Below are 13,205 nucleotides of genomic sequence, written 5' to 3'. Positions count from 1 at the left end.
TTCTAGAAATAAATGCTGCCCACCCCTGACTTGAGCCCTATTATATCGTTGTTGTCGGGCAGAAATCTTGTATCTCCATGTTTCAACTTTTTATGTTTTTTCTTAATACAAGTCACCAAGCAGTAAGAGGTCAAGTCAAGGTCGTGAGCCAAAAGGAAACAATCAACCACTTAACCCATTCAATCCTGGAACGCATCTGTGTCATTTTAGATTTGATCTATAGCCATTATTTTATACTTTGGGCTATTCAAAAATAGCGGATCTACAAGCTCATAGCGTGGCACTCTGTGCCATGCTATGAGCTTGTAGAACTGCATTTTTTTTTTTTAAACAAGATTTTTTTTTGCAAATCTTTGAATATATACATTTGTAACTCAAATCTTTGCTTCTGGAGGGTCTCTGGAACTAAATATTTTGGGGGTCAGCGGCCAAATACATATCATTTTGGGGGTTGACCTTGACTTGAAGTTTGAGCACCACTGATAAAGCAAAATACGTTTTTCAGTTAGGAATTTAGAAGACATTTGTAGGTGCGTTTCCGGATTGAATGGGTTTAGTTCTATTTTGTTGCCGTCGGGCTGAAACCTCTTATCTCCATATTTTGACATAACTAGATATAACATAACCAGTGGTGGAAAGTAACTAAGTACATTTACTCAAGTAAAATGTTGAGGTATTTTTACTTTACTGGAGTATTTCCAGTTTTCAGTATACTTTTACTTCTACTCCAACTCCACTATATCTCAGAGGCAAATATTGTACTACTGTATTACTCCACTACAATTATTTGGAAACTTTAGTTATAGTTACTTTGCACAGTTTGCATATATATATTTTTATATTATAAAACATACATTAACCACTTTAGCCCTATTTTATATGCTATTTGATCTACAAATTTTTCAAACATTTTAGTACTTTTACTTTTGGTACTTTAGGTATATTTTGATACCAATACTTTTGTACTTTTATTCAAGTAACATTTTGAACACGGTGGTAACAGAGTATTCTTATATTGTGGTATTTCTACTTTTACTTAAGTAGGTAAGTACTTCTTCCACCACTGAACATAACTATCCTCTACACAAATATGCAACAAGTAGGCCTACTGAAAGAAGGGAACAGAGGAGTGCTAGACTAGCCAGCCTTAAAGCTGCATGCAATTTATCAAATTATGAATTTCCATATTAGTAAATATATGACTGCGGACTGATTTTATAGCTGTTATTGTTGCTTGTGCATTTAATGATAAATCTCTCTCTCTCTCTCTCTCTCTCTCTCTCTCTCTCTCTCTCTCTCTCTCTCTCTCTCTCTCTCTCTCTCTCTCTCTCTCTCTCTCTCTCTCTCTCTCTCTCTCTCTCTCTCTCTCTCTCTCTCTCTCTCTCTCTCTCTCTCTCTCTCTCTCTCTGTGTATGTATATAAATCGTGTCTGAAACTGTAGGCCACATAACTAGATAACCTACATCATTCAGTGGTTGATTAGTAATTAGCCTTGGTTGGATCAAGACTATCATAGATGTATTTGATCGATTTTGACTTTTGCATATCTATGATACGAAAGTAAAAGCCAGCCTCGAAAAAATACATCTATGATAGTTGTTAGGATGAAAGGCCACACCGACCATCACCTTACCTGATAATTGTGTTTATTGCCTCCTGATTCTATTCACCCCTAGGCTGTGTTTTCCACTTCCTGTCGGTTTAATTGGATATCATTGGTCATCTGACCTGTTTCATTGGATCAAATCGACAGGAAGTGGAAAACACACAGCCTAGGAAACAGGTGGATAGTTCACACTGATCACAGGTGCTCCTCATTTAATGAAGCCATCTACACCAGCTGTTACTGATTTAGTTTGTTCAATTTCTACTTTATGACCTGGCTGGAAGTCTGTTCTTCTCACTCATCAGTTTTACTTGTGCTACAGTCCCCTTTATTCGTTGCTGTGTGTGGCTTTACAAAGGTATGTGTTTGCTGTTGTGGACTAGGCCTATTAGACATTGCACTGTTTGTTATGTGTCAAATGTATAAGCCTTGTTTATATATAATATAAGCATTGTCTGTTACTTATGTTACCAACAAATGTTTGTCCCATATTTCTACAGTGCTTATTTGCTTTGGGGTACAATATTTGTATTTACATCTTTATTTGCATGAATGTACATAATCTTATTGTTCATATGTGTGAGCTCTATTTTAATTTAACCTTTGTCTTATTGACATTAAAATTTTATTTTGCAAGAGACCTGGCCTAAAATTGCTGCATCAATTATTTAATCTGAAATAATGCCATATTTAGTTTACCCAAAATAATGAATAGGTTAGTGACAAACATTTGGTCATCAGATAATGATAGACACTCACAGGGGTCATCACCATGCCAGCTTGTGATGGACATTTTCATCGATATTTTTGCCACAGACATAAAAAATAATCAATATTATGTTTTACTAGAAATACTTAATTAATTCCTAATGTGCCACATTGTCTATGCCAATGTGCTATACATTTTACAATAGTATATCTGCATTAACCACTGAGCCACAAAAAAAAAAAAAAAATATATATATATATATATATATATATATATATATATATATATATATATATATATGCCATTGTTTTAAAAGCCGATCTACAAGTGTTTCTAATTTATTTATGTACTTATTTATAGGTTACCTATTCTGAAGAAAACCTTAAAGGGCAAGACCACTTTGGTAGAGGTTTGGGTTGTGTACTTACCTTCCCATGATGTAACTCCAAAGGTGTGCAAGAAATACAAAATAATGGCTCCATTGATTAGAAATTGATAATTCAAAATATGCTCCTCATTGACTTACATTGTATGCTGAAACAGCTTTCAAAGTCACTCTTTTAGCCCGTGAACCAACACAAACAAAGTTGATTCAGACGATATAGAGCATCACCAAACCCAGTACTGTTTATTTTTATAAAAATGTTAACTTCCTGCTGATTTTACTATTTGAAGATCCGGATCCGCAAATCCAGTCCGGGTTTTCTTCTTAATAAAAATAGCAAAATCAACAGGAAGTTAACATTTTTATATAAAAAACAAACAGTACTGGGTTTGGTGATGTTCTATATTGTCTGAATCATCTTTGTTTTTGTTTGTTTATGTGCTAAAAGAGTACCTTTGAGAGCTGTTTTACCGTACAATGTAAGTCAATGAGGAGCCTATTTTGAAATATCAATTTCTAATCAATGGAGCAATTATTTTTGATTTCTTGTCCACGTTTGGAGTTACACCATGGCAAAGTAACTACACAACCCAAACCTCTACTAAAGTGGTCTTGCCCTTTAAGACAGGCATTAAATGTGGCATGGTGAAAGTCTATTCCATATGTGGGATTTCATTAATTGGGTCTTATCGGCACAGTTAGTGCTCCCATCGCACATTACATGAGCAAAGGGCCATTTAGGTTTAGAGGTGAGTGGGTGCCTGTAGAGATTGCTGGCTTTTCAGAGGACAGTGTTAGTTTAGGAGATCAAGTTCTACCGGTTCTACCCTTATCAATACAAAAAAAATTTTTTTGATTGATACGGTAGCTTCGATAGTTGTGGTTTCTTTCCATTATGGTGAATTCTTGATGAGAAATCTTCTATCATGATGAGACAGTCTTAGACCTTGCATAGATGTAAGATATGTGGAACAATGGAAGAAGAAAGGTCGGAGTCAAAAACATCATGTACATGATGAGTGATTAGATGAGGATAAAGGGCATGACAGGATTTAAAGGAATGCAGTGTTACAACTACTTTCGTGCAAGGGCTCCTAACTTTGATCAGAGGTGAGCAAATGTATAAGCTGGAGGTCTGATGGTGATTGTGGACCCCAGGCTGTGGATCAAGGGTTGCCACTGATTATGATTGTGGAGTGTTATTATAGTTACATATATAGTAACAGTATATAGTGTTGTTTTTGGACACTTTGAAACACTTTCTCTCAACGGTGAAAATCTTTTTCAACCAACCTTACTTGTCAGTTCTGCCCTCCATGCTTTTGTAGCAAATGGATCCTTCTGAACAGATCTGTTTTTGATATTTTTCCTACAGTATAATTGTCAGACCACACCACATGAATCCATTGGACATCAACGCTTGTAGCCTACATGAATGACATATTATGATACCAATCACTCACATCGCCATGAATGGAATACGTTTGTATATTAATTTATTTAACCCATACCGAGCAGTGCACAAGCAGTCATGTAGGATATTCCCCGTGAGACTCGGACGGGCGGCAGTGATTCCGTGCCACCACGTTAAGAAGTGATTGGAGCGTCGAGTTTATATCCTTAACCCAGCCAGGTTGTAGTCTTCAAAACTCTCTATGACATAACTCCATAACATAGGACAAGCTACTGTAAGTTTGTACACCTCACTGTCCATGAAAAGATCGTCGGGAGTCCCAAAAATGCGCTCGCAGAAGCGCTGTATATTTTGAAAATAGCAGATCTACAAGCTCACAACGCGTGGCGATGCGACCCGTTTTTGAGCTTGCAGATCTGCTATTTTAAAATAGCCAATGCAACTGAATGACTGTTAAAGCAGTTTGTTTAAATTACTTTATAAAATGTTATATTTTCACAGGGATTATTTATTAGTGTAGATATACATTCGGAGTGGATTATGTGTCTAGATGCCTGTCAGACAGTCAGACAATGCTGCTCCGCAGGTCTAGAATGGAATAAACGGGCGCAGCCAACGTCAACAACTGGTCTCGACCAGATGTGAGATCTCAGCGTACGGTAGGATGTAGCCCACGTCAGGATATATTGATAAATGCCGAAAGGTGCGGTGATCGCGCCGTACGCCCATTATTTGGGCTGCACCGCGTTGATAAATGAGGGCCAGTGTGTGTGTGTGTAAATGTTTGAATTTACAAGGTAATATCCATGAATTCACCTGACAATACAATATTTCACTTGCCTTTGTGTGATATAATGTATTTGTAAGGTCATTTCGAATTACCCCTAATTTTAAATTGAATTAAACCCACAAGATGTGCCGTATGTCATACATCTATTGTTGAATTGCTTATCATGCATTGAGATATCAAAGACAAATGTGATCTGAGCTCTCTTTATTTACAAAATCTCATTAAGGATGGCCTTATGGTTACCTTCACATTCATTTACCACAAAATTATATTTGGATGTAAAGTTTTAATTAATGCATAACTGATTGTTGGCCTCTATCGGTTGATTTACAACCAAGATATTATGTTTGAACCACTCTTCAATGTTCAGTGACTTGTTATTGAATGTAATGTAACAGTTAATCCAGATGTAGCATGAATTAACCACTTAAACCCTATACTTACTTGACCGTATTCCGAAGCACCCTATGATCATTAGTTGACCATATTCCTAAGGGCAACACTAAATATCTATTCCAAAAATAGCCGATCTAGCCGATCTACAAGCTCACAAAGTGTCATGATGCGTTGTGAGCTTGTAGATCTGCTATTTTCACCAAATGTTTACAACCCAGAAGAGGGAAGGGTTCCAAGTGGTTAAGAAAACAAGTGTGGGAAAAGTAAGGCCTATGATTAATTACTAGTTTTATAGGGAGCTTTTCAACTACAGCATAAGGGCACTGTAATAATCTTAAACTACCCATCTGTTTAGATAATAGACATGATTTTAAGGTATTTAATTGATTTGTATAATTAGATTCAATATACCAAGAACATTTTGGCCACCTTCAGAAAACTACTAAGAAAGTAAAGTACATCTGAATGTGTGCAAACAGATTTGGGGTACAATGTAAAGAAAAGTAATAGGCTGCCCTTCAACCCTTCAGCTTAATAAAACTACTTGTATAGATTATAACAATCATTATCATACGGGGATTATATGCTATAACAATCATTATCATACGGGGATTATATATATATTATTTATGCTATCTATGACTGAACTATGAATTATCTTCTGTCATTTTAATTCCCAAATAGCTTACCATGTTTGTAATTGGAATAGTATAAACAGATTTTAAGTTATAAATCTTTAATTGCAGCATTTCACATTTAGATTTGTGCCAGGAAACTTTGTAAATTGATTGATGGCACTTCTGTTTCAGTACTGTGATTTTGTTTTGCTTGCCAAATCTCAATACTGGATTGTGATTAATCATAATATGTTCAAGAAGTCTGGAAACCTTGGCATATTCCTCTATTTACATCAAACCTAAGAGATACCCCATTTTGGCCTGCCTGTTTTATATACAGTAACCATTACTCCAGTACAAGGTCCCTGCAGGGGAACTGCAGATTCAAGTACACCGTTGCTCCTTAGATTAACTTTTTGTTTTCAAATATACTTTGTATGGTCCTGTTTTTTGAAGATGCACCATTATCAGTCATGAGTTATTTAATAGTCATACAATGGTTAGCTGGAATTGCATGAAACGTATTACTGTGCACCTGTGTGCACTGTGCAGGATAAGTTGCATCATATCATGAAATGAGGCTATAGGTTAACCATTGTCGAGTGTTTTGCATAAATGGCCCAACAGGCAATTACCTCATATCTACATGAATGAATACCACAGAATGCCTGGATTGCAATTGTGACCATCTCTATTCAATTCAGTTAAAACATTTTTAACTGAGTTTGTCAAAAATCACAACAAGTTGTGTTAAGACACTTTACATGTAGAGCAGAGACTTGACATTGTCCCATCCTGAGCAAGCAATTTTGCGACAGTGGCAACGAAAAACTCCCACTTAACTGGAATAAACGTCAGGCAGACCCAGGCTCTAGGGTGGGCGGCCATCTGCCTCGACTGTGTCTGGGGGGGAAAGAGAGAGACAGAGAGGGAGATACAAGTAGTAGCAATAATGGTAAATATAATGGTGTATATAATATTGTACAACAATAATGTTATGTAGTCTATAGTGGCATAATATAATGATGAGATAATACTGTGTATAGTATAATATAGTAGCAATCCACAGTCATGCTCCATGGAGAGGCCTGGTCCGCAGTCACATGGAACTGTGAAGTGGGATTCACAGAAAACTGTCGATCTGGGATGGAATTGACTCTGAAAAGCTGTACTGTAATAATAATATGTAACTGTAATAAAATGAAATGTTGCCCTTTTCTTATGTCCTCAGTTAAGGAGTCATAATGTCTACTAAAATCCCCTTGAAGGAGAGGTATGAAGCCAGCATGGTTCTGAGCGGTGTAGGTGATGCCCTGGGCTACAACCGCGGCGTCTGGGAGTTTGAGAGTAATGGGGAATCTATTCATCAGCAAGTAAAAGAGAAAGGTGGTTTGGCTAAGCTGGATGTCGAGGACTTTCCGCTCAGCGATGATACCATCATGCACTTGGCCACCGCGGAGGCGCTGATTGAGGTCGAGGGCAAGGATAAGACAACCCTGCCGGACCTTTGTCGGGAATTGGGCAAAAAATACGTAGAAAGTATGAAGGACATGGACGGACGTGCAGCAGGTAACTGTACATTACTTCAATTTGAAGGTTTTTGTGTGTTAAATCTGTCACAGCATGGTAGTATTGTTACCATGTGTCACTGATAATTTAACTAACTGTACAAATGGAACCAAATAGACCTTCAAGTCCTGATCACACCAGCATGTATGGCAAGTGATATTTCACTGAGTTCAATTCATTTGAATGGAATCGTAGTGATCAGACTAAGTAAATTCCCCATGAAGGGTGAACGCTTAGAGTTCTTTGGTGAACTTTCACTAGCATATTTGCGGCGTCAACTAATGACACTGCTTTGACTGTTATGACCTCAGAGGGAGCGGAAGGAGTAGCAGCGGGGACGAAGCTACTGTCAGCTATAATTGTAACTGTCACATAGACCTATTTTGAACAATTATACACTGCATACATACATATGTAAAACATCACAATTCAATTTATAATACTGTCTAAAAGGTCCGTCCAAAAAAGTCCTTGCGGACTTGTTTCCGTTGAGGTCCTTGGTATTCATTTCATATATATATATATATATATATATATATATATATATATATATATATATATATATATATATATATATATATATATATATATATATATATTTATATGTGTATGTAGCAGCAGCAACCAAACAGTTCAAATATCAACACAAAAATTCAGAGAAAAAAGATGCAAATGCAGTATGGTTTTCAGTTAGTCATGAGGCAGGAGTAGTTTGTATAACTATGTTTACTTCCTTTTACTTGTGTTTTGCTCCTTCTTCTGTCACAAGCATACTACTGCACCTCACACCAGGTGGAGTAATTCATTGTATTGCTGAAGTTACGCAGGGACCAGAGTGTAGAAGAGAGTAACGTCAAGCATTGATCTCGCCGCAAAGCCCCGCTGCTATGGGCTATAGTTCCAAACATTGGAACCATACCATTGAGATAGACAGAGCACTTCCACATTCTTACAATGGGAGTCAACGCTAGTGTCATAAATCTCCATACAGCTCTGGCAGGGACATGCGAATACATTTTACTGTGTTAGTGACTGGCACTTTAGAGATTAGTCCGTCTCCAGAAATCTTACATCAATCAAGATCATACTGTAGCAAGAGCTCATGACAGAAATTGTGTATTTAATCTTGAACGAAAATGTATTTTTGATCTCCTCCCTTCTCCAGGGATGACCTGCATATCTTCCTGTTATACTCTAGAGGACAGAATGAGACAGAAGACAAAAGACTTCAGCTACAACATACCCTTCAGTTCCGTGGGTGGAGGCTGTGGGGCGGCCATGCGTGCCATGTGCATCGGCCTGCGATTCCCTGACCCAGAGCAGGAGCGTCACCTGGTAGCAGTGAGTATTGAGAGCGGGCGTCTTACCCACCACAACCCCACCGGGTACCTGGGGGCCTTAGCTGCAGCACTGTTCACGGCTTACGCCGTCAGGGGCAGCCCGCCTGTGGAGGCCTGGGGCCACGGCCTCATGGAGGTCCTGGAGAAAGCCAAGGACCACATCAGAGAGGCAGGTGACTGTGTAGAAGAGAACCTCAAGAACTGGTGAGTGGGAAGAATAAAATAAAATGATGATTATTATATTGTCGCTGTCGGGCAGAAATCAACTTTTTCAATTTTCTTAATAAATCAGTGAACACACTTTACGTCTGTGTGTGTGGGTTTTACAAATATTGAACCAATGCAAAGTATCAAAAGGCGCTTCTGACTAAAAGGCGCTTCTGACTAAACCACCTAACTCCATTGGATCCTCAAACTCCAATTCCAATTCACTCCAATTTTCCGTCTGACTTTGTTTACTTGGACAAAACAACTACTGCATCTCCACATTCACTGGTCAAAAGCCTCCTAACTCCACTTGAGCTGTATTGGGGTAAAGGTATGATAATATAAGGACACATTCAAGTATCTGACAATATATAAAGTCACCATACCAACTTTGATGAGGCAATATTGTGTCGTTCTAAAACATGTTTCTTTTTCATTTCCTGAAAAGTTAATATTTTGGACATTTGTTTGGTTTCTGCCCGACAGCAGATATATTGTCTATACATTATATTTGTATTCAAATTCAGCATTCTCTGATCCGTGTTATAGGGCCTACTTTGAGAAATCTTGGGAGAACTACCTGACGAAGAGAGGAATCCTGGATGGGAAAGACGAAAAAGCACGCTTTCCAGACTGCTATGGCGTGAAGGAAAGGGAAGAATTTTACCGGGAGATAGCTTTCCGAAGGACTGGCGGTGCCAGTGGTCACGATGCCCCCATGATAGCTTATGACGCTCTCCTATGCGCTGGTGACTCATGGGAGAAGCTGGCCGATCATGGGTTCTTCCACGGTGGAGACAGCGGCTCCACAGCTGTGATCGCTGCTGCCTGGTGGGGCGCCATCTACGGCTTCAGAGGAGTTCCAGAGCTGAACTACAACAAACTGGAGTACAGGGAGAGACTGGTTACGGTGGCAGAGAGGCTGTTTGAGCTGAGGAATAAGCCCTCCAAGCCCTTTGATTCTTTTTTACTGAACTCCAGTCTCCTTGTTATAATGTTTTCCTTTGGCTTAATGCTTTATGTAAAGTACATTTATTAAAGTGCCTTAGTTGTTGAAATGTGCTCAACAAATTACATTATGTAAAGTAAAAAATAAAAGTAGATTTTGCAAATTCAAGTCACTAGACATTTTATATACTTCACTACACCATCCAAAGTCAAGTATTTGATTGTACTCATATCTACCAGCTCAGTGGCCTTGTGGTTAGAGCCCAGGGGTCCTTGGGGGGTACCAGGGGGTCCCCAGCTAAATGAGTTACTAAATTAGCGTCGGACTGGAATTGACTCTGAAAAACTGTACTTCCCCTTTTCCAAGAAACAAATGTTTTGTTACATTTTCTTCTGGAACAAGAGTTATAAAAAGAGAAACAGTGCCAGGAAAATTGCTATCATTCTTTTCAATCCAATTCCATGTTATTTTTTATAGAGCTTTAACAAATCATTTCTCAGGTAGATGTCTATAAAGTTACCGAACCATAACCATATCGCTCTAGAACCATACATTAAATTGACTCAAGGATTGTATTGCTGAGTACCCAAGGAAGTGCAGTGTTGAGTATGAAGTAGAAATCAATTAACCACTTGAACCCTAGCATCCCTATTTTTGGGGGTACATTCGCCGAAAATAGGCGATCTACAAGCTCACAACACGTCGCCTTGCGACACGTGAGCTTGTAGATCGGCTATTAATTTGTATTGCGACAAAGACGACAAGGTTTAGAGGGGGAAAAAGAGCAGACAAAGTACAGAGCCTAAGGGTTTTAAGTCAGGGGTGGGCAGCATTTATTTCCAGAGGGACATATTGACTTCGAGGGGGGGGTATTTTATTTGTATTAGTTGGCGGGCCGGATTGAGATCGTCAAAGGGCCGTCTGTTGCACATGAGTGAAGTAGGGTGTTAATTTACGAAAAAACATAAAAAGTTGAAATAGTGTATGGAGATACAAGATTTCTGCCCGACAACAACGATATAATAGGGCTTAAGTCAGGGGTGAGCAGCTTTTATTTCTAGAAGGCCATACTGACTTCGATAAAATGAGTGAAGGGCCACACATTATACAATTGAAACTTGAAACACATAGTGCTGAACATTAAAACTGCATGAATTTGGTAGACATGCCAGACTACTTTAGAATAAGGTCCTTGTTTTCACAACAAGAATTTTCAGTTACCAAATGTTTATATTTCTTTTTGTATCACTCTGGTGTACTCTGTACGAGGTTACAATGACAAGATTACACAACAATCCACGTCAATGCCGTATCGCATCTTATCTGATATGCAAACACATTGCATTCATTATATATGGCTCACGGCAGACTGTTTCACTGTTACATTATAAACATAAAACATTTGAGTACATACGGATGGAGGAATGCAGGTATGTACTCAAAAGGCAAATATTAATTACTGTTAATTGGAGTTAAATTAATTTGTCTCAAAACCATTAACATCATTTTTTTTTGCCTTGATAGGCCGGATTGGGATGGTCAAAGGGCCGGGTCCGGCCTCCAGGCCGTATGGTGCCCATATGTGGTTTAAGTGGTTAAATGTCTGAAAATACACTAACATGAATCCAACATATTAATAGATAAAATAATGTATTAACAAACAAACATTAATTTAGTGCTGTCAAACAAGTCTATATAAAGCCATCTATGAAAAAGTTGAATATACAACACAATAAAAAATGTGATGGGGCCCCTGCTTCATCTCTCTTAGCTAAGGGGTCCTTGGCCTGAATCTTTAAATCATTTTTGCACACTAGCTTTCAATAGGGCTGGCAAGGCTGGTGTCACTCCACGGCTGCGGCTAGCCCCGCCCCCGGTCGGTGGGGTCAACATCTCCCTTCACTCTGAGGTTCGCTAATAGTAGCCTGCTAGTTGGTGCTCTTTCAGCAGTGTTTCGCCAAAATGGGAATGAATTGTTGTATGAAAACTGTTCCACGGCTTCTCACCATCGACGAGTTGAGAATAAAGGGGCTAAAATGGACAACGGACTAACTTTTCACCGCATTCCCAAATGGAAGCCAGCCAGGTCTCCCGACGTAACAAAGAGACGATGCATGGCTTGGTTGTCATTGATTGATTGAATATTTTATTAGGCAAAAAATGTAGAACAGCACAGTTACATTTAAAATACTTTGTCTAACAGGTCCGTTCATAAAAGTCCTTGCGGACTTTTATGTTTCCAATGAGGGCCTAAGTCACACCTCAGGATCCATGTAGAGAGAGTTATAGGCACTATACGCAACAAGTACCATATATTAAATGGTAGGGTACCCATCACTCTGATGCATACACCTAGCCTGGTTCCAAACAGGCTGATAATCAGGCTAGCATAAACCAGGAGTGGGCAGGACATGACAATCCTTGACAAAGTTGTCTGAGCGTCTGAAACTATTTTTAATAGTACCCTTCTGCATAGTAAAAGCAGACATGAGGTTATGCTCTGTAGATACATTATCTGTTCCCTTTTTATGTACATAGTAACCTGTACATGTTTTCAAATAAAATACATAGTCTTTCTACATAAAATGATTATATGCAAATAGAACCGCATTCTTTCACATGGCTAAAATGCATAGGCCATTATATTATTATGCAGTGCTTTCATTCAATGCAAATATAACCGAATCCTGATGATGATGATGGCTCAAGTCACCAGTTGCCTGACCTGTTAATGATCACATTATAATATGGATGGGCAGAGACCATTTTACTCCTCTTTGAGCCTGATGAGGTTCCTTTTTTATACACATAGTATCCTGTAAATGTACCTTGTTTTCAAATAAAAGACACCTTCATGTGACGTTGACTTACAGTGGTTACTTTGTAGATTTAGATTATTATTACAAAACAAGCAGATAAGTACAATAAACAAATGACTATTCAATTTGATATGGTAGAATAGGACTCATTATGTGAAGAACTCACACTGACACTGTTGTTATGAATACTTATGATACTGGTGGGCTTAATTTTCGTGATTTTACTACTCTTGATAATACCATTAAAGTTAATTGGATTAAGCAGTTCCTTAAAGGCCGATTTCGCCGATTTTGCATAAAACCCCTATTTTTATGAATTATTTTATTTTTTTTATGGTGTTGTATCTGTGTTTTTAGATTTTTGATCCATAAGACGATCCCCATAGCGTCAAATGACGTTTTCC

At 38.3% G+C, this 13,205-nt stretch overlaps 3 protein-coding genes across 3 annotated transcripts in view; 2 read left to right on the top strand and 1 right to left on the bottom strand.

Moving 5' to 3' along the window:
- LOC308073692 (ADP-ribosylhydrolase ARH1-like) overlaps positions 1-13,205 on the top strand; it is a 63,335-nt gene that overhangs the window by 40,985 nt on the left and 9,145 nt on the right. The window lies entirely within an intron of this gene.
- The window catches only part of LOC308073691 (ADP-ribosylhydrolase ARH1-like), a 63,335-nt gene that overhangs the window by 41,374 nt on the left and 8,756 nt on the right, over positions 1-13,205 (bottom strand). The window lies entirely within an intron of this gene.
- Positions 7,162-13,166, top strand: LOC308073389 (ADP-ribosylhydrolase ARH1-like; the record flags this gene model as incomplete). The annotated part of the gene is made up of 4 exons (XM_080412260.1): positions 7,162-7,486; positions 8,652-9,030; positions 9,583-10,013; positions 13,159-13,166. The coding sequence occupies 4 exons, from the start codon at positions 7,162-7,164 to the stop codon at positions 13,164-13,166; spliced, it is 1,143 nt and encodes a 380-aa protein (XP_080268386.1).

This window comes from Gymnoscopelus braueri, assembly GCF_963280865.1.
Source record: "Gymnoscopelus braueri genome assembly, chromosome: 18".
NCBI classification, from domain to species: domain Eukaryota; kingdom Metazoa; phylum Chordata; class Actinopteri; order Myctophiformes; family Myctophidae; genus Gymnoscopelus; species Gymnoscopelus braueri.
This window is presented reverse-complemented; position numbering and strand designations above follow the sequence as displayed.